Genomic DNA, 26,043 nt, shown 5'->3' with positions numbered 1-26,043 from the left:
CTTATCCTTCTTTCGATCAAAAGCCTTAGAACATTGGTTTGAAACTAGGAAAAAAAGTTAACGACGTTGAGTGTTTTTTAACCGTCTATTGAGATAATAATAGTTGAAAGGTTGGACCATTGGTAGTGATTTTTAAATATGACATTATTATCGCCCGATACACAAAATGTATGATTATTTAATTTTAATTTTCCTTTAAATAATAAACCTCTTTCATTAAGCCAAATGATGGGAGATATAAAGGCTACAATCATAGAACAAAAGATTGAAAATGGATTGGGAGAGAGTGGGGATTTGATATCGAGAAATTGTAATGTAGGGTGTTAAAGGTTTGTTATTTCCCTTGTGCTATTTGTTTCATCTTTTAATTATTTGTACTTAGGCTTTTGGGGCCTTAGTTTTTTACTTGGGTTTTCCATTTTTTTTCTTTCTGTAAATTCGGCTTTCAAAAAAAACTAAAACCATCTAGAACTATACCATTGGTTTGTATTGGAAATACCAAGACGCCAAAGCCCACAGCAGCCTCATTATGAGTATTACCTCATATCAGCCCAAGACTAGGCCCATTCTGACCCACCTATTCCAAAATGCCAGCCCAGAACCTTAAACCAAATTTCTTCAATACATCTCGATCTTCTACTTTTAAAGAGCTTGGACAAAGGTTTAAACATCCTTGTAGTTACAAATTCACAACCTTGCTTTGTTTAAGCCTTTCGCATGAAACTCGATCCCGGAGTTCAATCCACATGACACATCTCCTTGAAACCTTCTCAATGGAATATGACATAATTTTTCCAAGCTATTTATGTCAATCACTTTTACCAAAAGATTACAAAAGGAATATGGAATCCCAACTATATCACAGTTACTAAGACTCGCCGTTTTGTCATTTTCAAATACAATAGAGACATAACTTCACCCTTTTGGTGCTACCACTTCAGTTTTGATCATTGATTTCCCAGCAGTCACTTCTGCGTACTGTATCCATGAAAAGCATTTAGTTAGTATTTGCATGTTTTGTTTTATACTTTTATTGCTAAAACAGAAAACACAAAGATATGATCGGTTTGCTTTTTCTAAGATACACGAAACAAGAAATGAAATATGTGTTGAGTTCGATAGCACTTGTATAAGTCAACTTGATTAACCTACCTAATGAGCTACATAAAGGTACCTAGTTTAACATATGTAACGGGATGGACAATCAATACTATATATATAACTTCAACAGTACATCTAGTTCTTTAACGAATTTAATCGATAAAGTAAAGATGCACGAGATGATGATCACAAATAATCACCAACTCACTTATTTAACGACTATAACCAATAAAACCAAATTTTATGAAGATTGAAGTTGTCAATATGTCATGAATAGCTTGCTTTGCAAGGCACATATTTTTTGTTTCAGAGAATTATTGCTGTAACTTATCATCGAAGTATTGTGCTAAATGGGCTGGCCTGTTCTTCTTCATCAATTAATTAATACACGGTCCATCAATATTAGTTAGCCCACGTTTCTTTCAACTTAGCCCAAGTAGATTTAATTTCATACCCATCTTGTTTTCTCCCAAACCAATAACTTGATTCGTCTTTTATCTTCTTTTGAGCCTCTACTTGGCTACTAATAAGTTCGCGCGGGGGGGGGGGGGTCCGAAATCGGTCATCTTGGGGATATTAATATTGGCCTTCTCGCGAAGTAATGGTGGAGATTCAAGAGCGAGCCTCAAAGATTATGGAGTCATATAATGTTTTTATCGATTATAATCCTTCAATTTCAAGGGTATGAGGAAACATTTATAAAAGAGAACATAATATTATTATCTGATAACTTTATAGATAAATTTTTGTAAAATAAATAACGTATTATAAATTAGTTAACTAGCTAAGTGTGTTAGATCTAACGTTCATAGAACCTTATTAACGTGAATATAAATTTGATACTTCTTAGTCTTCAGTAAATGATCTTTTACATAAAACTTGTACTGATGCAATGACATAGGGGTGACCGATGATGGTTATTGCTTGAGATCTTATATTCTTAGGTTTGAAACTGACTCAATAGGTTCCTAGTGTGATAGGTTTCCTCTTTGATTGAGTCTTGCATGGAACATCAAAATTATTATGGACGGTTGATATGATGTCTCAATAAAGCTCACTCGAGTATTGTCAGTATTAACACTAAAGTCAAATTAAATTAGTAAACATCCATATTAGTATTGTATAAAAATAAATTTAACATGCATAAAACAATATTTTCCCGTCGATAAAACCCGCGCATTACAACAACTAATCGAAGCTGGCTTAGTCGTTATCATTAGCTACTGTACCGGGAAAGAAAAATTCGTTAAACGAGCATATTTATCAAAAGAAACTCAAATATAAAATATATAAATATTCAAAAATCCTATTGGGCACCGGCCACAAGATTTAAACTTATATGCAATAACCATGACACACTCACGAGAGACGACACTAGACATGCACTGTCACGCACAAGAGTCAAAAACACACACTTCAATATTATTATATTAAATTATATACACTTTCTGCACGTGTTCCTTTGCATCAGTTCGATTACACCACGTCACCCAATCCACATGCACCTCACCCTATAAAACCACCATCCATACATACAAACCTCTTCACCACCACCACCATCACCATCACCATCATACTCTATACTCTCTAGCCATGGTTTGCCCTTGTGACTGGCCCGAACCGGTGGTTCGAGTGCAATCCTTATCCGAAACCGGTAACTCAATAATCCCAGACCGGTACATCAAACCGCCATCAGACCGGCCATCAATTAACTCATCTCCTCAAGACAATAACATAAACATCCCACTCATCGACATGTCCGGACTCACGGACGACAATCTAGCCGTCCGTGAGTCAACGATGAATAAAATCTCGGACGCGTGTCGTGAGTGGGGGTTTTTCCAAGTGGTTAATCATGGGTTGAATTAGTTGATGGAGTTAGAGAGATTTGGAGGGAGTTTTTTCATGAGTCCATGGAAGTGATGCAAAAGTATGCGAATTCGCCTACGACTTATGAAGGTTATGGAAGCATATTAGGGCTTCAGAAGGGTGCAATTCTTGATTGGAGTGATTATTATTTTCTTCACTATCTTCCTTCTTCGTTAAAGGATCACCAGAAATGGCCTGACAAGCCATCTTCTTTGAGGTTAGTTAACATATTATTTAATCAACACATAAAACATTGATTTGTAGATAATGCTTTATATGCTACATATTAGACAACTACGTAAAAACAACACTATGTACAAGTGAAATATGTGATATTTGTGTGTAGAACTAGTTAGTCGTGTCTAACAGATAATGAATAATAATGCTATGACTCATGTTTTATGAATGTCATTTTTAAACTTAGCTTTGTTATCCAGAAAAAGCTAACGCCCCATCTAGTTTTTTGTTCATTTGTCTTCTTTTTCTTTTTTTTTAACATTTTTTTATTATCAGCATTTTGCACGTTCTATGAATGTCATTTTTAAACTTAGCTTTGTTATTCAAAACAAGCTAACATCACATCTAGCTTTTTGTTTATTTGTCTTCTGTTTCTTTTTTTTTTTAACTATTTTTCTTTATTATCCGCATTTTGCACGTTCTATGAATGTCATTTTTAAACTTAGCTTTGTTATCCAGAAAAAACTAACATCACATCTAGCTTTTTGTTCGTTTGTCTTCTGTTTCTTTTTTCCGCGTTTTGCACGTTCTATGAATGTCATTTTTAAACTTAGCTTTGTTGCTCATTTGTTATGTTTCTTTTTTTTTTCATTTTTCCTGTTTTGAACTAATTCTTTTATTCTCCACATTTTGCACCTTGTGAGGCTTGAACTTGTTGTGTAAAACACAACGTTACCACCACACTACAAAGGGTGGGGCGTTTAATTGAAAAAAAAATGTAATATTGGTTCTCAAAATGAACATACATCAACGTCACTTGCAAGAATAAGTTGTAGTTAAACTTTTACATGATTTAATGTAGGGAAATTGTGGAAGAATACTCCAAAGAGATAGTACGATTGGGTAACGTTTTGCTAGAGGTATTTTCGACAAACCTTGGATTACGATCTGATTATCTTCAAAATGCGTTCGGTGGAGAAGATGTTGGGGCTTGTTTAAGAGTGAACTTATATCCAAAATGCCCGCAACCCGACTTGACCTTAGGTCTTTCATCACATTCTGATCCAGGAGGTATCACTTTTCTCCTTCCGGATGAGAATGTCAGCGGGCTTCAAGTCCGACGTGACGAACTATGGATTACAGTAAAACCAGTTCGGCATGGGATCATTGTCAATATCGGGGACCAAATTCAGGTAGATATTTTTCATGTTAAATTTTAAAATTGTGAGGTTCAATTTATATATATATTTTTTATAAAATTGTGAATAGGGCCATACATTCAATGGTGGGTGTCACATTTTTTCTTTCCAAAAATCGAATAAGACGCAGATTGTCATATATGCACATGTTAATTCGGCCTTTTGATGTGATCGTTATAACTTATAAATAATATTGATGTTAGTTATACTTTAATTTACTTTTGTCGTGATCATATAAAGTTATAAACATATACCACATAAATATGTAAAAACATAAATAGCAACCTTGGCTATTTGGCCTCCCTTGTATATATCATTTTATTTATTTATACATTTTGTATCTATTTCTGTTTTTAGGTACTAAGCAACGCTACATATAAGAGTGTAGAACACAGGGTGATTGTGAATCCAAACAAAGAGCGAGTGTCGTTGGCGTATTTCTATAACCCGAAGAGCGATTTGCTTATTCATCCTGCGCTTGAGCTGATAACCACCGAGGCACCGTCTCTTTACCAGCCGATGACTTTTGATGAATACAGACGTTTCATACGAACAAAAGGACCTCAAGGAAAATCTCAAGTAGAGTCCTTAAAATCATAAAGATGGATAGCCTTTTATGTCATGGAGTACGTAGAGTATGTATGTGTATATGATATATATTAATCATGTACAGTTATCATTTCTTGAAACTAGGGTGTATGTGTGTATGATAATCTTTTTGCAAGTATATGTAATATCTAAGGGTTCATGATCTTTTTAGTTAGTTAATTATTGGCTATGGTCCTATGGATTTATGGATGCGTAATAGTTACATGCATGTTACATACTTTCTTAATTTACACATTGGATATATCATTGGACTTGTGCCTTGTAAGCTGTCCTTTCTATCAGGGCCGGCTTTGAGAAAGCAAAAACATTTTTGGGCCAAAGGTGAAAATTTTTTTGGCCCTTAAGTAAAAGAAACATTTTGTTGGATTTAAACAATTTAATTTTAAATGTGCTTATTTGATTATGATTTGAATTGTGTAAAAAACTTTCGTATAAAAATAATATTAAAATTGTCTTAAATAAAACTATAACTCACAACCTTTTGTTAGATGTCATAGCCCTTTACCACTAGACCAAGCTAATAGTTATATAATTGTGTTGAGACGTTGATTATACATATTTTTTTTATAAAATTACATATAATTTCTTTTAAAAAAAAAACGGGCCTAGCGGTGTGTCGGGTCTGTGGCCGTCGACTACCCTACCATACCTCAAGGACGGCCCTGCTTTCTATAAAAAGATAGCTTTGAGTTATACATGTAACATACTTTCTTTACACATTGGGATTTAGGAATATCATTGCACCTGTAAATTTATTTAAAGTAAAAAATAAGGTTGTCTTAAGTGGAATTTTCTAAAGTAAAAAAATAAGGTTGTCTTAAGTGGCCGATATCTATAAAAAGATGTATTGATGATCAATCTTTTTAGAAGATCATAATTAAGGTGGAGCTGATATAGCGGGTCCATTGTATGAGGGGTGAACATCAAGTCCCCTATCTACATTCCACTAATGAAGTGGTTCACATGGTCAAGCCCGAGGAGACCACTAGCCAATACGTTTCTTTCTCTCTTTTCTTATTATTTTTGTCTCGTTATATATATAAAACATAGATTGAACGATGGGACAGAATGGAGTAGAATTTGCTAAAGTGACACTAGCTAGTATGACAAATGGTGAATGGTATATAGTCTAACCTGGTGAACAATTTATCGATGGATTTTCAAGTAATGATCGAGGGTGCACAAGAGATGATCAAGGGCTGAAATTACTTGAAAAGGTGTTTCCTCAATTCTTTATTTTTTTAGAGTTCTTTTTTAAACCCATCTCTTTTAAAAATACAACAAAAAGATAATTATACCTGTGGAAGGAAAGTGTTATATAAACATTAAAAAATTATTTTATTAATATCTTAAACTGCGAACAGTACACATCAACTCAGCTATAACTTTAAAAAAAAAAATCTTTTATTATATATAATAAATACAAAGTTTGGTGTCGTAAGTGCCTTATTTGGCCGCTTGCGGCACCAAACTGATTCGCAAAATTTGTTTTTGTTTCTTTGGTTCAGTCATTGTCACGAAAATCGAGCGAACACCAAAAAAAATTTTGTGTGTTTTTTTTGTTTTAGTTCCGGGATCGACAACGATCGGCTTTTACCAACACTCGAGTTTTACCGAATGATGCCACTTTATTGGTCCACATCAATTTTTATATTTTTTTTGCTCTATATTTGACTTTAATTCCGATACAATAACACATGTCATCAAAACCAACCGAATTTGCGTTGACTTACTGGCTCAATGCTTGGAGCCGACAACACTTGAGTTTACCACCGTTCGAGTTTTACTAACATGCCCGGCGCAACGCGCCATTTATAAAACTAGTTATTATACATTTTTACATTTTGTTATTTCATTACTATAAACCACTTCACCTTTTGGAACCATCCATATATAAATGAATGGTGGAGATTCTGAGGTTAGGTTACCTCTTATGGAAAGGTGCATGTGTCCGATATAGTAAGGTTGACCCAATTGAATGGGTGGCCAAGTTGCACAAACTTTTGTTTATATTCATTCAATGGACACTAACAAACAAAAATTTACCTTTAATTTCTACTCACGATATAAATGACTTGAAAAGACGAGTGATTCATAATCGCTTACATTTGATTTAAGAGAGCAAGATAAGCTTGGTGTCTCCCTCGTAAGGTAGGGTCTGGCCTGTGTTTGTCTTTATAATATACTACTTTTTATTCTAAAAAAAATGATGTGTACAGTAAAAAAAATATGTTATTATTATTATTGAGCAAATATTTATTTTCAATAATCATTGATATAATCTGAAATATACTATACTATGTGTAATAGGTATGTGATACGTAAAATAATTATTTAACCACTTAAGTAAATGTGAAGATGAGTATTTTATTTATATGAAATATAATGTGTCATATGATTATAAGTTTTACTAATAATGTAAATATATGTCTTATATATGTTAAAAATGTTTTAAGATTAGAGGAAATGTGATATGATAGTTTGAAGCATGTGGTCATGCCCGAATGTATCAAGATGATAGTTTATCTTCTCTTCATTCTTTTCCTCTTAGTATCTATCCATCATTTAGACAGTAAGTTCAATCCACATGGATGGATGTATTATTTTCACTTTTCAGTTACACTATGATTTCTAGAACATAGTTGTGCAAACTCGAAGTGTTAAATAAAACTCTCCTAACTATGTAGACGCAGAGATGTGAATCATAAAAGAATGGGCTTTGGGAAAAAAAGTTATTGAATGTATTCATTGGTCTAGAGATGATAGCTAAGTGGTCTCGTTTAAAAATAATATTTCAGGCATGGAAGGTGGTGGCGAAAAGTCTTAATTTATTGGAGATGTGAGGAGTGAAGTTGGAGTACCTTTTTTTAAAAGGAAAGATGGGAGACGCGAATAACACAAGGTTCTGGCCAGTTTTTTGATATGGCAACTCCCTATTGAAGATAGTTTTCCTAATTTGTTCCTTTCGGAAAAGAATAAGAGCTGCAAAATAAGTAGAGAGGATTCGGTGGTTAAACAACCAATATGGGTGAAAATGGATTTGGTGGATGCAACCGACAACCATAGCGGAAAGGTTCGAGTGGGAAAAAAATGCACAAAGTTATGTCCTTTATTAGATGGCAAGGGAGAGATGACTCTTGGAAATGGTTTGAGGACGGCTCTGGTGAATTCTCTGTTAGCTCAGTCATAAAAGCGATGATTCTTAATACCTCTGGTTTGGAACATTTAGCCTCTTTGTGGTGTAAATGGATTCCCCTCAAATGTAATATATTTGTGTGGAGGGTTATGTTGAACAAACTTCCTACATATGAAGCCCTAATTAGGAGGAGTATCGGGGTTCAACCTCCTAACTTTGTCTTGTGCGACACAAGTTTTGACTCGGTTGATCACGTTTTTTCTGTTTGCCCTTCTGCTTCGGTGAATTGGCGACATATTAGCGTCTGATGCCAGATACTCCCTATATTTGTATTCTCAGTAAAAGATATCTTCAATCTTCTTAACAAGGTTAACGAAGGTGAGATTGAGAAGAAGATCATTCAAGGAATTATGATTATTGCTTGTTGGAGTTGGTGGAAGGCTAGAAACAAGAGGATTCACGAAGGCAAAGACACTAAAATGGAGGAGGTTATCGATAAAATTAGATCTCTGGGTTTTTTGTGGGTTAAGAATAGATAACTGGTTGTGTTGACGGTGGCTCCTCCGTGCTTGGTGAAGAGGCCCTGTTTTCTTCTTGTGACTGTTTTGTTTTGGTGGTTACCGAAGTTTATATTTAAAAAAAGGTAAATACATGAAAGAGTAGAAAGAAAAAGCAAAGATTGTCTTTTAGTCTTGATTATGGTTTGTGCATTTAGTTTCTTAAGATATGAAATATGAGTTTATGTATTACTTTTATTATTGTTATAATAAAAGATGTAACTATATATTTTAATTATATTGCATAGTATATGCCATCATGTCTTTGGTCTGATGGTCAGAGTATTTACTCATATGGTTTTTTTCCATGGAGGTTATGGGTTCGAATCTCTGAAGCGTTAAACTAATTTTAAATAGTTAAAATCTCGTCTCAATGTCTAAACGCTGATATTGATGATTGGTAGGCCAAATGGTTTACCGCTAAGTCAAAAGGTTGTTCGAAAAAATCTATACCGATGTATGTTATTTATTCTACCTTTTAAGGCTACTAAATTCCAAATTACGAAAAGAACATGTGACCTATTTCAAAAGGGTATGGCCAAATTGAGCTGATAGGCCAGCAAGAACCAAACATCAAATTATGGCCAAGTGGATTGCCAATCAAACACTCAACTTTTTGTATTCAATAAATGCTAACAAACAAAAAAACCACCTTACTGCACGTGTTATAAATCGTAGGGTAGGCCGGGTCATACTAGAGGATTTGGCACGGCTCACAATCTTCAATCTAAGGTGGAGAGTTGAGCTCTTATTAAACTTGGATAAGATTATAATCCGGTGAGTCGACTCGTTTTAGTTATTTTTACATAAAAGTCTTAAATAAAAGTAAGTGACATTATCAATAAAAAATTATGAAGGTCTCAAATAAGTTAATAACATAATATCAAACTAACAATTTGAAAGAAACATCAAGGCTATGATAGATATGGTGTTAGAAGACTTGGTTTATGTTGGTTTATTTCGGGGCACTTACATTGGGAAAGATGATCCATTACTATCATATTTATTCTATGCGGACAACATTATTATTTTTGGGGAATAGTTAGTCGAGAATATTTCCAACATTGTTCTAGCATTTACTTTTATTGATTTTACATTGTGTCCAATTTGAAATAAAAATTTGGTAAATCTAATTTATTTGGTGTGGGCAATGGAGACTGGTGAGATCTCGATCCTTTTTTGGCTTCGGTACCAGGTTGCAAGGCAGATAGGTTTTACTTATTTAGGTATCTCGGTCGGAGACAATCTTGCTCCGGTTAATGGTTGGTTGCGGATAATCGATAAATTTCAGAAGAATTTAACCCAATGGAAGGTAAATAGACATAAGGGAGTAGAAATTAAGGAAATATGCTAACACCATGAAGCATCTAGGAAAATAAGAACATCCGTAGTGGAGCGTGTACACATGCCCCACCTCGCCCTAATAATGTTGGCACATCATTTATGCCCTTTGTGAATAGAAGTGCTGCACTTGCTGGTGTTCCCACATGCACGGTGTCGCCCAAACATCTTTCCCTTGTTGGCCAATCACATGTTACCTTTTTAATTTCATTTGTTTAATTAATTAAGCCGATTTTAATTAACGTGGTTAAAGAATACCATCACACACCTAAGTGGAACAAGCCTTGATGCTTATGTGGCAGCAACGTGGCAGGGTGTTTTTTACTTTTTTTATCCACCAAAATAGATGTCCTAAGGGTGGACTAACTCTTATTCTATATAAGAAGAGAGCCGATATCAATGGGTCAAACTTCGATGGGCCCGAACCCAAGTACTAGTCATGGTACAAGGTTAAGGTAGAGGTGCAAATCCTAACTGTATTCGAAAAATTGACATGAAAATGGTTATTAACTGGTATAGGAGAAACCGGTTACAACCCGATGGTTAAGAACCGGTTAAGCATTTTCCATATAAGACCCGGTTAACTGAAACCGGTCAAGCGATCACTGGGTGTTTCAAAGAATGATAACTTGATGGTTGAGCTTTTAATTTGTCTTATAAGTATGGCTGTCAGAACATGTCGGGCACGACACGATAAGACACGATGACCTGTTATAGTAAACACGAACACGACACGATAACTAATCGTGTCATTTTTTCAAAACAAGAACACGGACCTGTTTAGCAACATGTTAACCTGTTTTTGGACATGTTTAAACATACAATGAATAATACATGTGTAATGAAACAAAATTTTTGAAAGCAAATATAAAAGTTTTAATTAATATATAATCCATAACATATTTGATACAAAAAACCATAATAACATATACGACACAAAAAACCGCAAATCTTGTAACAAAAAATCATAGAAGCAAATTATAATATCCATGAAAAATATAATAGTGAGTTATGACAGACATGAGTGAAATGTCGTATATAAATATGTCTTTAGGTTTAGGACTTTAGGAGTGTATATTTATTTTTTAAAATTAAAAATCTATATAGGTTACTAACAGGTTAACAAGTCTTCAACCTGCTAGGATACAAATTTTAACATGTCTTAAACATGTGAACCTGTTTAAGACACGACACATGTTAAGCTCAAATCCAAACCTGTTAAAACACCCATGTCGTGTCGTGTCATGTTAACAGGTCCGTTTCATAAATTGACAGCCCTATTATCTCATCTTTTTAAACATATTTTATAAAAGGTAACATCATTTCCTTTTGCAAACTCAATTTCTTTATAGACAATTAGACACCAAACAAATGGGCCAATGGGCCTGCATTTTACTCTTAATAAAATGAGATGATGTTTAACAAAGGTCTAAAGTTATTGAAGAAAATATGGTTTGTGAAGCCCAGATGTAAAGGCCCATGCGTGGTGACATAACATAAGACGTGTTCTGTACTTCCGTTGTATTTGCAATAATATATATTTTCAGTGTATGAAAACTCATTGGAAATAATATTAGAATTAATGAATATATGTTGAGGTTCTGTATTAATAATCCACTGATGTTAGCTGATTTAGTAAAGTCTTGATCCAAACTTTGACCCATATATTCATATTGCATCAAGTCAAGAAATCGCGTGGTTATGGATTTAGAGTTGGTCCTCAAACTGAATCGACCAACTTTTACTTATTTAAATTAAGATTTTACCCTTTGCATTATTATTTTCTGTTGTTATAATTATAACTTACGCTAGTATTGACAATTAATAGTAACATTAATATTAATATTAATATAATATGAATATTACTACTATTACTGATAGTAATTTCGATATAAATCATGGTGCAAGCGTCACAGTTCAAAAACTCGGCGATCCATAGTATATCGATTTACAATAAAGATTTGTGTCTAGTTTAGGACATAGTGAGAGACATGGTTGTGTACTCCAAAACCAAAAGTGATGGAACTTGTGGTGGAGTCTGGAGAAGTGGTATTATACCGATTATTGAAGGCATAATGGCCAATGGGTGTTCAAGTTATTAAAGTGAGGCCCATGATCTGGTTGTTATTAAGGCTAAGGCCCAAAATGGATACTACACATCATTAAATGACATAGTCCGGGCCCAAAAGGTTCATCAGTTCGGTTTGAAGGTTGATTCGGCTGAAACCGAAACATAGATTGGAAAGAATTCAGGAAATTAGAAACCAAGATTTCAAATTCCATTTGGTGTTTGGTTTTACCGAATAACTGGTTCTTGTTATTGAATTTGATAGGGCTAAGTAAGATTGGGGTCAAATTGTAATTGGATTTAGCTAAACAACAAAACTTATTATAGGATCAATTACTTCAAACTCATAATACTACTTGTTACGGGCTAACCCCCCTTGTACAAGTAGGCGGTTAATGCCTTGAATGCGTCGTCAATGGGGGTGCTAGCCCATTAATGGGCGTTAAGAGAGAAGAGGGGTGGGCCTATAAAACCTTAACCAATGATCAATTTTATTTTAATTATTTACCTTTATCTATTCTAAATCAAATATATTTAGAATTTTTGAGAACGATGGGTTTGAAATTTGAAGTTTGTAACGCCAAACAAAAGGAATTAACGTATATATTTAAAAAAATAAAAAGGAAAAAGAAAATAAAGAAAAAGAAGAAAAGCATAAATGATAAATAACGTGGGCACAAGTGACAAAAAGTTAAAATACAAGGGCGGGATAAGAAACTGAAAAATACTAGACATCATTATGAAATGCGGTGGGCCATATAATAAGTGGTAATTATTCAAACCCCTATTGTAAGGTAAATAGTCATTTATTACCCTTGCCAATTTTTAATCACCTCAATACAGTTGGTGGTTATTAAACTCATATTATTTTAACCACATTAAAAACTCACGAGTTATCTGTTTGCTATTCGAGTATACTTTTTAATAATAATATACTAATTTTATTTTGTATATTGAATTTCTGTATACCCTTTTCATTGTTGCATTTTCCGGAAATTAATTAGTTATGTATATAAACTTTATTAATAGATATAATAAATCTTTTATGACAAACTTAATATTTCTTGTATATTTACGGTAATAATGCGTTAAAAGGGTTAATTTTTCTGCTTCTGATGTAATATATATTCTTAAGGTTCCAACACAAATCAATTTAAACACATAACTGACAACTATATACAATAAACCTAGTGCACGAGATTTACGCATCTGCAAGTCTAGGGTTTCAAGTAAATTTGGCTTGATATCGCATCCTTACCTTGCATTTCCCGCAAGAGGTTGCTTTCACGTCTCGAACATATGACCTCTAGGTCTAACGCCAACAACCTTCCGTTCCTACAAAACTCCCTTAATAGATTATAAGTTTATAACTATTGTTTTAAATGTAATATAAAAACGATTTTTAGATCACGTTTCTTTGTCAGTTCCACTATACATGATTATGCTCTCTGTAGTATCTAAAATGCTTATATGATTTTCACAATTTTTACCTATAAATCCTTATACGTTAGTGTTTAAAAAATTATACAATGAAACAAAAGAAAACAAAATTTTAACCGCCTCGCTATCTTTTTCAATATATTTTTTTGTTTTTTGAACGACCAAATTTATTGAAACAACAAAAACAAACAACAAGCAAGGTGCTCGTTGATCAAACAAAACACTGGTTACACGTACACGATTACATAATCACCATTTAACAATACATCAAGATAGGGAAAAACGAACACCAAGTTTCTTAATCTAACTTGACGCGCCCCAGCTTCATGCAAGCTCACCCTATGGACCTTGTTGAACTAGATTCTCAATATCTTACGCATCAGTGGCCTTTGAGTGAAAGTAGTAAGTCACCTCTATTTTACCTCTACATTTAACCCAGTGAAAGCCATGCCTTTTCAGGTCCTCCTTAAGTCTACTAATTAAGACTCGATGATTGTTGAAGATTGACTTGTTTCTTGTCTTCCAAACACATTAACAAATCGTGAATATTATTAGTGCTTGAATAGCATTTTGTTTCTTGCTAGCTTATAAATTTATTTACGTGAAATCTAATCGTTGTGAATACACTTAAATTATTATTCTTTTTTATTTAATATATAAGATACCTTCAAATAAAAATGTTTAATAAATTAATTAATGAAATACTAAATAACCAAAGAAAGCTTTCCCTGTTGCAGAACCTTCTTTCACGTCTCTACCTCGAATACAAAAACAAATCATGAATAATAATAATAATAATAATAATAATAATAATAATAATAATATTATTTGTTGATGACATTTGACCTCTGAAACATAACATGGAAGCATCTGACATCGAATCCGTACTTGAATTCCTCCGAAGCAACAATCTCTCAGTCTCAGAATCCGCACTCATCGATGACCTCTTCGAGAAGTCACAACTCGATGCAAATGATATCCACAATTTGCTCTTTCCAATCCCACTTTCACCTCTCAAGATCAAACCAAAGGAACAAGTACAAGATCTTGTAATAACTTCTTCTGATGCTTCATCCGATCAGGAGTTCGTCAGCTTGGCTTCCTCCACCACCGCCGCAGGTAACGGATTGTCTAATTCGGGTTGGTTTACGGGTTTGAGTTTAAACATCTCAAACATGAAAACCCGAACCCGAATTTCCTGAACCTGAAAAAAATGTGATCTGGTTGGGAATTTCGGGTTTAAGTTTAAAAATCTCAAACCTGAGAAAACCCGAACCCGAAAAATTTGTGACAGGTTCTTGTCGGGTTTTGGGTTTGAATTAAAAAAACTCAAACCCAACATTTTTTTTCAGGTCGGGTAATTTGGATTCGGGTTTTTCGGTTGACATTTTTAAATTTAAACCCGAAATCGGACCCGAACATGTCACAGTTTTTTTTGGTTACGGGGTTTCGGGTTTGAACTTAAAAATCTTAAACCCGAACCAGAATTACTCGAACCCAAAAAAAGTTAAAAACTGTGACAGATTCGGGTCGGGTGTCGGGTTTGAATTTATAAAATCTCAAACCTGATATTTTAACTGGATGAACACCCCTAAATTCCACATTGCTTTGACTAAACATGAAAATGAATTGTTTAATACTTTAACTAGTCTCACACATGGTAAATTAGGTAATTTGTTTGTTTGGATTTTGGTTGACTGGGATTTAAGGATTTAGGACCACAATCTAATTTGTTTGTTTTTGATTTATGTTCCTTAACTTCAGGGGTCTTGTTTGTATCTGAGACATAAATAAATAAATTAATTAATAATTTTTTTTCTCTTGGATTCCTAGTAAATAGGAGTTACATTCTTGCTGAAAACTATGAATTATTCCAAATTGGCAAATGAAAAAAAGTCAAAATTTATACTTGTTATCAACTCTGTTGGAAAATATTCAACCCTGTTGCATCCAAAATCCGCACAGTTGGTGTTGAAAGATTTTCACCGCGGTTCAGTTCCGTCTCTTCTATGTTATGTTGTAATATATTTTCTCCTTTTATCGGATCACAATGCAAGTTGAAACCACAGATAACCTGTTGGTGGGCCCACAGGCTTGAAGCCTGTGTAATTCTTATGTATGTATCATCTATATGTAATAGTATATCTAAAGCTCATGCTTGGCTCATGAGTTGTTTTTCTTAAGTTCGAGCTTGATTCGGGCTCGGCTCATTTATTTATTAATTAATTTTACATACATTTTTTTATATATTTTAAGAATAAACTTAAACGGGCCTAAGCTCGGTTCAAGCTCGTGTACAGTACCTTAAATGAGTCAAAGTCGACTCAAACTCGGCTATGCAGTGTGAAATTTTTACATATAAGTCCAAAAGAGTTAAGGTTTGACGAGCTTAAATGATATTCCGATATAGGGCTGGATAACTAAACGAGCTTTATTTGAGGCTCGGGTTTGGCTCAGGCTCAATAAGGATAGGCTCATTTCGAGCTTTTTATTTATCCGATCTTGAGTAGCTCATGAGTGATTCGGCTGGTTTAGGTGGGGCCTGTCTTGTTGAACTTGGCTCAATATGAGGCTATCTCATGATCTCATCAATGATATTGATGGTCCTGGTGCATAGTAACTCCTTCAGTTTATGGTCAAAATAGTTAAATTTAGGATCAGAAATCAATAATGACTTACTTAATTTCACCATAAAACAAGGGCATTTAATGAAATCCACATGTGTACTAGCAATGCTAAAAGTTTGAAACTTTTGTAACAAGTTCAAAAAGATCATCAACATTTGAGTTCAGAAATTGACCGTTTGACCACAAAGATTTAAATGTAAGTCTGATTTAGTAACATTAATTATTTTTGTGACTGATTTGTGTAGATTTCAAAAACCCATACGCGACCCGGACTCTTAGAGGTGCCAGCTCTTACGCTTCGTCCGATAGATTATCTCAATTCGGTACGGCTCGTGATTATCAAGAATTCGACATGCAAAACGACCTAAATTGGTATAGAGAGAAAGATGAAGATTATGCTATGCCGTCTAGTTTTGACAATTTTGACCCTTTTAGTGGTCAAAGTGAGGACAAGTTTGTTATGACTAACGAGAAAGAGAACCAAAATGACAATCTTGACCTTGACTTTGATCCGCTATTAGATAAAAGTAACCGTCTTGATAAAGTATGGCCCACCTCCATCGGGTACTTGGATGATGATGTTCTTGATATCAAGAATAATAATAAAAGCTGTGATGATGATATTGTTGGTGATTCTATTTCTAAGAGAAACCGTGTCTTGCAAAACAAGACGTGCGAGAAAGATGTTTTTGACCAAAATAGTGATTATAATGCTGCTAAAGTTGATGAAGGTGACGCTGTTGATGAATTGTTAACGAATGGAAACGAAGACGAATATGAAGTATTTGATTTAAGAATAATACACAGGAAAAACAGGTTGGTTGACACACGGTTTGCTTTATTTATGGATGCTTTTTACTTGTTTAATGTAAAATATTTTGACTATAATATGTAGGACGGGTTTTGAAGAGCATAAGGATCTACCAATTGTTTTAAACAATGTGATTGGCTCTCGATATGTTGTTTCAGAGTATCTTGGTTCAGCTGCATTCAGCAAAGTCGTGCGGGCCCGTGATCTTCAAACTGGAATTGATGTTTGTTTGAAGATAATAAAGAACGAAAAAGATTACTTTGACCAAAGTTTAGATGAAATCAAGCTTTTAAAGCTTGTAAACAAGCATGATCCTGAAGATGCGCGACATATATTACGGCTTTATGATTATTTTTATTTTCATGTAAGCAGTTAGAACTTAGAAGTAATTTGATGGTTGATACATTCTTCGGTCCGTTTCTGTTCAATTATTAAACAATTTATCATTAATTTCTTGACATTTTTACAGGAACATCTCATTATTGTTAGTGAACTGCTGCGCGCTAACTTATATGAATTTCAAAGATACAATAAAGAATCCGGAGGGGAGCCTTATTTTACCATGGCAAGGCTGCAGGTATGTTAATTGTAATAGGTTCTGTTGAAATCAGTCACTTTTAATACGGGTCAAGTTGGGTTGACTTGCAAATACATTTTATCATCCAAATTATAGATTTTTATAAATAATTAACGCGTTAGTTATGATTACAAATAGAGGTTTTGTTGACTTTTAACCTGTTTAACTTCTACATTTAATGATTTTACCCGTTTGAGATAATATGCAACCCAAATTGACCCATTTATACAAACGGGCCAAAATGGGTTGACATGCTAATACCTTTTATCATCCAAGTTATAGACTTTTAGAAACAACTAATGCGTTAATTATGATTACAACTAGAAGTTTTGGCTGACTTTCAACCATTTTGACGTTTAGGTTTATTGATCTAACCCGTTTAAGATAGTATGCAACCGATGAACCGAAATTGACCCTCAGTGTGTTAATAATGCCGACTTTTGTAGATTTTTTATCATCCAAAATATAGATTTTTTTATAACCAATTAGTGTGTTAATAATTATTACAAATAGAAGTTTTGGCGACTTTCAACTCTTTTGACCAATAAATTTATTGATAACCCCTTTGAGATAATATACAACCGAATCCAACCCAATTGGAAGACAAATTTATTGATAACCCCTTTTGTTGAAATGTCGACTTTTGTTCAAAATCAGGCAATAACGCGACAATGTTTGGAAGCTTTGGATTACTTGCACGAACTGGGGATAATACATTGTGATCTAAAGCCTGAAAATATTCTTATCAAAAGCTATAGCCGATGTGAGATCAAGGTTATTGATCTTGGAAGCAGCTGCTTTAAAACCGACAGATTGACGTTATATGTGCAATCTCGATCTTATCGGGCTCCTGAAGTCATAATCGGGCTTCCTTATGACCAGAAAGTTGACCTTTGGTCACTTGGTTGCATCTTAGCCGAACTCTCATCGGGTGATGTATGTCTTCATTAAAAAGCTTTGATCTTTCCTCATTATTATTTATTAATAGTACAAATGTCATAAAATAACAATATACTTTTTTCGGTGTTTTTTTATGGTGAGTATAACTTTATCGTTTTTTTGGTAGTTAACTTAAAAGTTTTAAACGGATTTAGCAACGGTCTGGTAATTTAAAAGTTTTCATTTTTACATTTTTGCCACTATTTTATGGTATTTGCCCTTATTAACGAGGGAAAATTACCAAAATCGCCATTTTTACTATTGACTTTGACAAAATGGCCCTTGACTTTTTTCTATTTACTCAAATATCACTTGACTTTCTTATTTTAATTAAAAAAAAATGCCTTCAAATGGAAATCTGCTGAGCCAGATTGAAATCTTTCATGCTAGATAAAATACTGCTACACCAGATTAAAATCTATTATGCCATAGTGATCCAATTTGCGGTGCCAGATTGAAATATGTTGTGTCAAATTCATATTAACTGACCTCTTGAATCTTTTTGTGTTTTTTAAATTTCTTTTATAAAACTTATGGCTTATATTTGAATTCACACAGGTTTTGTTTCCAAATGATGAACTTGTGTTCTTGCTTGCACGAGTGATCGGAATGCTCGGGCCAATTGACTTTGACATGCTAGCAAGGGGTCAAGAAACAAGCAAATATTTCACAGAGGAGTTCGATCTTTATCGCATAAATGAGGTTTCTTTCTTTCTTTCTTTCTTTCTTTCTTTCTTTCTTTCTTACTATTTACTAATAATGGGAAGATCGAAAAATACTTAACTTTATAAACTCGCATGTTTTTCTGGATTTAATATTTTCAGGAAACAAATGAAATGGAATACATAACCCCACAAGAAACATCACTAGAAGAACGCGTACAAGTTTCTGATACGTTATTACTTGATTTCATCGGGAACTTACTTGAAATCAACCCAAAAAGACGACCAACAGCTAGAGAAGCTTTGAATCACCCATGGCTCTCGTTTCCATACGATCAAACTTAATATTTGTTAATTTCTGTTTATTAATAATCCGGGTCGGTTTTGTATGTAGAGATGAGAGAATGGTGTATACGGTCTTGCACTCCTATACATACATGACTCCCAGCTTTCATAAAAGAAATATAATATTTTTTGTACTTGTTAAAAATAGGTTGGTTCAAATAATATGATATGAGCCACTCTAATTACTTAATTTTTTTTATAAAGTTATTGTCACAAATATTGTATTATTTAAGTTGACAGTTTTTTTGACGTTAACTTATGAAAGGGTAGACAGTTGGGATTGGGTAAAAAGTTTAAAGTTAAAGCCAACTGTCAGTTAACTGTTAGTTTTACATGAAGTTTTGAATGTGAGTTGGCTATTTCTAGTTCTGTATCTTTGTAACTTTCGGACAAAACGTAAAATATACAAAAGATATTAATTGGTTGACTGAACATAACAACTTGAACAAAAGGTGTCTTGTGGGACCCACATATCTATTCAAAAAGAATTGAGAGGGATTGGGCAGCCTCTGATAGTAGAGTATTGTCAAATACAATTTTCTTAAACATGTATTATTTGTTAAAAACTAGGTGTATTTTTCATTGTTTAAAAACTAATGTTTATTACCTGGTTACTAACTTAGTGACGTTGTTTATATTTAAAGTCCGGTAGTTGATAACATTGGATTTCGGGTTTTATCAAACCCAAATTCTGGATATACACATTCAATACAAATACAAAGTAGATTGATGTGTTGTGAATCATATGTTAAGAGTTGATCTGGGATAAAGTTCGGCATAGTTGTTTAAGCATGAGCAAACTGTCTAGGTGTGTAAGCTAATAAGGCTTGAATAGTAGAGAAAGTGTAATTTAGGAAAAATCACCAAGCTAGAGCCTAGAGTACTGTTTGACCATCAAAATTAAACAAAATGGACTTTGTATTTTAGTCCTAAAGTAGATATATCCAAAGAGAGAGATATATATAAAAAAAAATGAGAGAGAGAATAGGCCAAAATAACCCTACGCACCTGTAGGGTCGACAACAGGCCGGTAGCCGCCGAACCCATCACCCGAACCTAACGGATATCCATCCAAGAGGTCAGGCAGATGGGAAGGAGGCAGAGATTGGCTAGAAGCCCCAAACATACCTGCTGAACCGGCCGGGGGCAAGGTAGTCGCCGGTGCCGGAGGCACGGTTGAAGCCGCCGCGGTAGAGACCATCGGTGGTGAACTCACTGGAGGTGAACTCACAACCGTGGCCGCCGCTGCGGAAGAACCCGCAGAAAAACTCACGGCCGGCTCATTAAAGGACGCCGTAAATATGGCACTGACAGCCGGCGGAGATGACGTTACAGTTGGAACAATTTCCTCAACAGGATGAGCAACTGAACCAACACTGCAAACAGGCGCAGCCACCTGGGTCGTCGCCTCGGGTAGGTTGACCAAACCTACCGTCATGGGTCCAGAACTTCTCCTTCCCGCTCCACCCTGGAATGCGGTTGCATCCACGCCTGCATGAAAACATATTTAAATATAATGGCAGAAAGATATGAAGTTAAAGTTAAAGTTTACACTTACGAGTTCTCTTCAGCTTGAAGGTTCTGATAGGCGGGGACGAACCCGATGGATCCGGCCTCTTCACGCCGCTCACCGTCGTCATCCTAGGCGGCCCGGAGGTTACAGCTGTCTCAACCTCCGGAACAGTGGTCTCATCACCACCAGGGTTCCCCGCCACCTCTTCACTCTCGGTCTCCGACTCTGACCGATTCCCCTGATCGGCAGTAGAGGCAACCTTCGCCTTACCCTTCCCGCCAGCAGCCTTCTTCTTCCGCGTGAAGAAAGGACCATCTGTGGATTCCTCATCAGAAGATGACAAAATTTGAGGAATTCCAGCAGAGGTTTGAGCATTGACAGGGAGAGGGTTAAATAACTCCTTACCTGGCCGCGTGGCGCTCAGAATCGGGTGGCCCGGCGGGTAGACCTCCACAAACCGATCCGCCGTTTGCTCCAAGATGGGCAACTCGTTCTCATCAAGAGCACGGGTACCCATCCGAGCGGGACCACCAGCCTCCCGCGGATGCAGGAGCGATTGTAGGTCGTTTCCCTCTGAAACAAAAAGAGAAACAGTTAGAAGAAAAACCCTAAATCAGCAAAGAAGACAGAGCATACCGTAAGGGATAGAGTTCAAACCGTATTCAAGGACGATGGGAATCTGTGGCGCCTCCGCCCCAGCATCCTTCCACACCCGGCTCATCCCGAGCATCACCATCCCGGACTCCGCAAAGCGGTAAACCGGAGACTGGACCGGGGAAATCTTGGAGAACCATTCCGCCTCCTCGTAGTTGAAGGCGTGAATTCGGGAGAGCTCTCCCGTTCTTGAACGTCATCGCTATGGGGACGACGCGAGCGGAGATATAGAAGAACTCCCGCTTCCAAGACCGAAGACTGCGCTCGGTAGCGCAGATCTTCAAACCCTTGATCCGAGTGACCAAGGTATACCACCCCTGGATGCACCTCCAGGAATAGAAGGTCATCAGGCGGTCGACATGGGGCTCCACGCCCAGAATGAGGCACACCCATTCAAAATAGCGAATCTTGGCGATCGCCATTGGGTGTACCTCCGTCAGATGTACACCGTGTCTCTCCAAAACACGGTACACAAACTTCGTCAATGGGAACCTGAGATTCCCATAGATGAAGAATGCAGCATACACCCCTATTTTGCCCTTGGGGGCATCGTACACCGTCTGGTGTGGCTCAGGAAACTCAGGCTCGAAAGGCTCGAGCATGAACTTCCTGACGATGTACTGATACTGGTCGACGGGAAGAGCACACTGGCACTCGCCAGCAGTACTCTTATCGTCCCTATCAGAAGTGGACGTCGGGTTCTCGGAATACACGTCCGACTCTTCAGCAGTAACTTCAAGATCATGAGAATACATGTTTTGAATGTAAAGAACGATTTCAGGAGAATGCTCGACAGAAAAGTTAGAGTATTCGCCGGAAATCGTTTAGAAGAAGAAGAGAGGTGAAACTGTGAGTTGAGATGCATCATCTCCTCCCTTTATATACTCATCGCAATGAATGCGATGAATTTAATGCGGAAGAGAGAGGAAAGCGCAGGTGCAATGAAACTATGACACGTGGAATATGCAAGCTGGCAACAACTGTTGACAGGACGCGTGCCGTAAACTTCGCGGCCACGCGCCCGAAAACTCGCGCCCACGCGCCTGAAAAAGCGTCTGGAATGACCATATACTGTCACGTCGCCATAACTTCCTGCACGTCCTGACACTGTCAGAAGAAACCGTCGGACGACGTTTCAACAGTTTTGACTGTTCTTATCCTTTCACCAACTCTTCAAATTTCAAAAAGATTCAAAAAAGATTCAAAAGTAAGCGGGACTATACCCCTTACCTTGGCAACCAAGTAACTATAAGACAGGTGCGAGTACAGTGTTAAGGCAAAACCCTTCACATACTTAGCACCTGCAGGGAATTGAAGCCAAGAATACCTCGGCAACCAAGTAACTATAAGACGGGTGCGGATACAGTGTCAAGGCAAAACCCTTCACATACTTAGCACCCACAGGGAATTGAAGCCAGGAATACCTTGGAAGTAAAGTAACTATAAGACGAGTGCGGGTAGAGTGTCAAGGCGAAACCCTTCACATACCTAGCACTCCGCAGGGAATTGAAACCAAGAAGGATCTTCTGGGCCATGCTTGCGGAAACGGGAATAACATCCCCGCATAGCGGGAACGTCGAGAACTAGATTGTTTGAAGCTCCAAGATGGAATTGGTTGTTTAAACATAATTGATCACTATGTTCAAAACTACCAAAACCTCATGGAGAATCTACACAAGTGGAACTCAACGCTCCTGACTTGCGAGGAGGTTACAGACCTACCCGCATCATACCCAAAGATCAAGCAGAAAAGTCGGGAATTTCTGCATGTGACATTAGGACTTCCGCCGGAAGAATCCCCATGGAAAACCTTAAAACTAAACCCTTTTCAAAACCCTTTGCTTAAGTCCAAAAGTTCACCTCACTTATTAACAATTCATGAGAAGAACATTGGACTGGGGGGACTTGAAGAGGTAGGTCCCAGCAGAGCCCAGTTGGACCCGCAAGACTCACCTCAAAGAGGGACGTCTGCGCAGTTGAAACCGCAAGACTCACCTTCAACAGGGACGTCTGCGCAAAGGCTAAACTCGCAAGACTCACCTTGAAGAGAGACGTCTGCGCAGAAACCAACTGGATCCGCATGACCCACCATGCTCAGAGACGTGACGTCCTTACGCGCAGTACGCAAGCTGTTCCCGCAGGAAAAGCCTCCCAATGGTCGACGTACTCCGCCTGTTCCCGCAGTAACGGATACTAGCCATCAGGGAAGGCTACCCGCGCAGCAAGGCTACACGCACAAGACACTTAACTCTTAAATAATTCAGTAATGTCACCTGAAGAATGAGTGAGCAAGCCGGGAACACTCCCGCCCAAAGCCGGGAATACTCCCGCCCAAATGAGCCAGTCCGTACGCTACTGGAGGACCTTTTGTACTGTACCTGACGAGGTATGGACAAAAGGTCTGACCAAAGCAGCGACAGCTCACTGTGACAAAGGAATAGTACACAGCCGGCCTGGTCACTATCAGCCGCTGCCTACTCACCAACCCCTGTCACTATTAGCCGCTGCCTACTCACCAACCTGTCGTAGCACGTGCATAGCCTGCAGTTGGTGGAAAAGAATAGTACACAGTCGGCCTGGTCACTATCAGCCGCTGCCTACCCACCAACTACCAGCATGGCATGTGCGTAACCCACAGTTGGCAGAACAGGAATACTATTCAGCCGGCTGTACCTTCTTGGAAACCTACCTTCGGCTATAAATACTCCAACACCTTGGAATGGTATGGACACATTACATTATCTTACATTATCTGATATCTCATTATCTTATCTTCTCTAGCAATCTCTTAATATACACTTATATTCAAGAGCAATCTAGTCTGATTCTCACGCCGGAGGGTGGTCACAAGGAGGTACCCCCCCTTCTCAGTGACGAGCTCACGGTGTCTGTTTTGCAGGTCATCAGAAGAACCATCTTTGCCGGACCTAACCCCTCGTGGGAAACAACTATTTAACCCCCAGATTATCCGTAATCTGCCAGGGGTCAATTAGTGTTTCTTCAGTGGCCGATGGTTTGGATGTACGAGTGAAAGATGGTGGTGGAGAAGTCGGTGTGGTGGTGGTGGTGGGGTTTAGGGGAGTCGGAGTCGGAGGAGTCGGTGTCGGAATGGTGGGACGGTGGTGGTGGTGGTGGCATGTTTGGAAGTGTGGAACTGGAAAACTGTGATTTTGACTATGTATACAGATATACAGATTTGGCCCTACCCGTCACATGAGAATAGAGATGACCAATAAATCGGTTAACTTAATCGAATCGAAAATCAAACTGGTCCAAACCTGATCAAAACTTGAACCGAAACCGATTCTAACTTGGTCAAGAAACCAATTTTAACCCAAATCAAAATTGATCTTAAACAGGTTTTGACTTTTGTTGACTAAACCACACCGGTTTCAACCCAAACCTATTTTGAGTTTTAACCCGATTTGTACACCTCTAGTTGAGAGTAGAGGTGTACAAAACCGTTTTTTTACAAACCGAGCCGATTTTAAAATTGAAATGGTTTGGTTTTTTCATATTTGAAACTGGTTTAAGCATAAAAGTAGCCAAAATGATCCAGACCGGTTCGGGTCGGTTTTAAATTGTTTTTAAAACCGGTTTGATTGAAAAATAACCAAATCGGGGGTTTGGTTCGATTTAGAAACCGGTTTGATAGAAACCGATTTGATTTGAGAAACAAATTGGTTCGGTTTGTTTTCCGGTAAACCGGTTCCAAACCGATATTTTTGTACACCTCTAGGTGAGAGTTTATAAATGATTGGGTTAACTCACCTGCTTTGAGTATAGCCGTCATACTCATGATATAGTTAACTCATAACATGTACAAATTCTATTAGTGAAAGTTTAATGATTTTATTGTTTGATTTCTTTATGGGTTTTCAGCATTTTCTTTAAAAATCTCATAGCAATTAAAGGTCTAAAAGGGCCATTGATTACTCCAATGAGTATAATAATTCATGCTAAAAAAGGCAACTCTATTGATTTCATTAGATGGTTTGAGAGGTGACATGTGAATTAGAGCAATATGCATGTGTTTAATGGCTTACACCTTAAATAGAAGAAGACCTCGATTTTAAATCTCACTTTAGGCTTTCGGGAACATTGAGCCGGCCCGACTACATATATATATCATCATCACCATATAAAGTTTGGATATTAAAAATATGTAAATATTATTACGACATTTTATAAAAGAAAGTTTGTTGAAAACATAATGAAGCTAAAAAATAAAGCAACAAGAGTAAGGAAAAAAATAATTATTGAGTATATGACTCGGGTTAATGAGCGTATGCTTTTGGTAATCTAGGCAGGTGTGTCACATGATACTTTACTCATCACGAACATGTGAAACTTATTTTTATTAATTCCATACTTTTCCATATCCAAATACATGTCCAAGAAGTCTCAAGTTGTATTCC

At 36.6% G+C, this 26,043-nt stretch overlaps 2 protein-coding genes and 1 pseudogene across 3 annotated transcripts; all 3 read left to right on the top strand.

Moving 5' to 3' along the window:
• The first annotated feature begins 2,661 nt into the window (after positions 1–2,661).
• LOC143612064 (jasmonate-induced oxygenase 1-like) lies at positions 2,662–5,100 on the top strand (annotated as a pseudogene). Its single transcript, XR_013149888.1, has 3 exons — positions 2,662–3,187; positions 4,010–4,340; positions 4,704–5,100. The product of XR_013149888.1 is annotated as a jasmonate-induced oxygenase 1-like (transcript).
• A 9,227-nt stretch (positions 5,101–14,327) lies between these two features.
• On the top strand, positions 14,328–17,370 carry LOC143612075 (uncharacterized). Its single transcript, XM_077086144.1, has 4 exons — positions 14,328–14,616; positions 16,370–16,940; positions 17,020–17,233; positions 17,308–17,370. Exons 1-4 carry the CDS (start codon positions 14,358–14,360, stop codon positions 17,368–17,370), a joined length of 1,107 nt encoding a protein of 368 aa, XP_076942259.1. The 5' UTR covers positions 14,328–14,357.
• On the top strand, positions 17,165–19,719 carry LOC143612062 (uncharacterized). The gene is made up of 5 exons (XM_077086135.1): positions 17,165–17,299; positions 17,405–17,512; positions 18,170–18,448; positions 19,010–19,153; positions 19,276–19,719. The coding sequence occupies exons 2-5, from the start codon at positions 17,498–17,500 to the stop codon at positions 19,456–19,458; spliced, it is 621 nt and encodes a 206-aa protein (XP_076942250.1). The 5' UTR covers positions 17,165–17,299; positions 17,405–17,497; the 3' UTR covers positions 19,459–19,719.
• Positions 19,720–26,043: the final 6,324 nt, after the last annotated feature.

The sequence above is a fragment of the Bidens hawaiensis genome, unplaced genomic scaffold (assembly GCF_021521415.1).
Source record: "Bidens hawaiensis isolate Kalapana, Puna unplaced genomic scaffold, B.hawaiensis_p1.1 tig00033168_1, whole genome shotgun sequence".
NCBI classification, from domain to species: domain Eukaryota; kingdom Viridiplantae; phylum Streptophyta; class Magnoliopsida; order Asterales; family Asteraceae; genus Bidens; species Bidens hawaiensis.
The sequence above is the reverse complement of the archived record's forward strand: the minus strand, read 5'-3'. Positions and strand labels throughout refer to the sequence as shown.

Coding starts and splice junctions, on each gene's coding strand:
- LOC143612062 (XM_077086135.1), top strand. Junction 18,449..19,009: donor CCGAACTCTCATCGGGTGAT/GTATGTCTTCAT, acceptor GAATTCACACAG/GTTTTGTTTCCAAATGATGA. Junction 19,154..19,275: donor ATCTTTATCGCATAAATGAG/GTTTCTTTCTTT, acceptor TAATATTTTCAG/GAAACAAATGAAATGGAATA.
- LOC143612075 (XM_077086144.1), top strand. CDS start 14,358: ATGGAAGCATCTGACATCGAATCCGTACTTGAATTCCTCCGAAGCAAC. Junction 16,941..17,019: donor ATAATACACAGGAAAAACAG/GTTGGTTGACAC, acceptor TATAATATGTAG/GACGGGTTTTGAAGAGCATA. Junction 17,234..17,307: donor AAATCAAGCTTTTAAAGCTT/GTAAACAAGCAT, acceptor TCATGTAAGCAG/TTAGAACTTAGAAGTAATTT.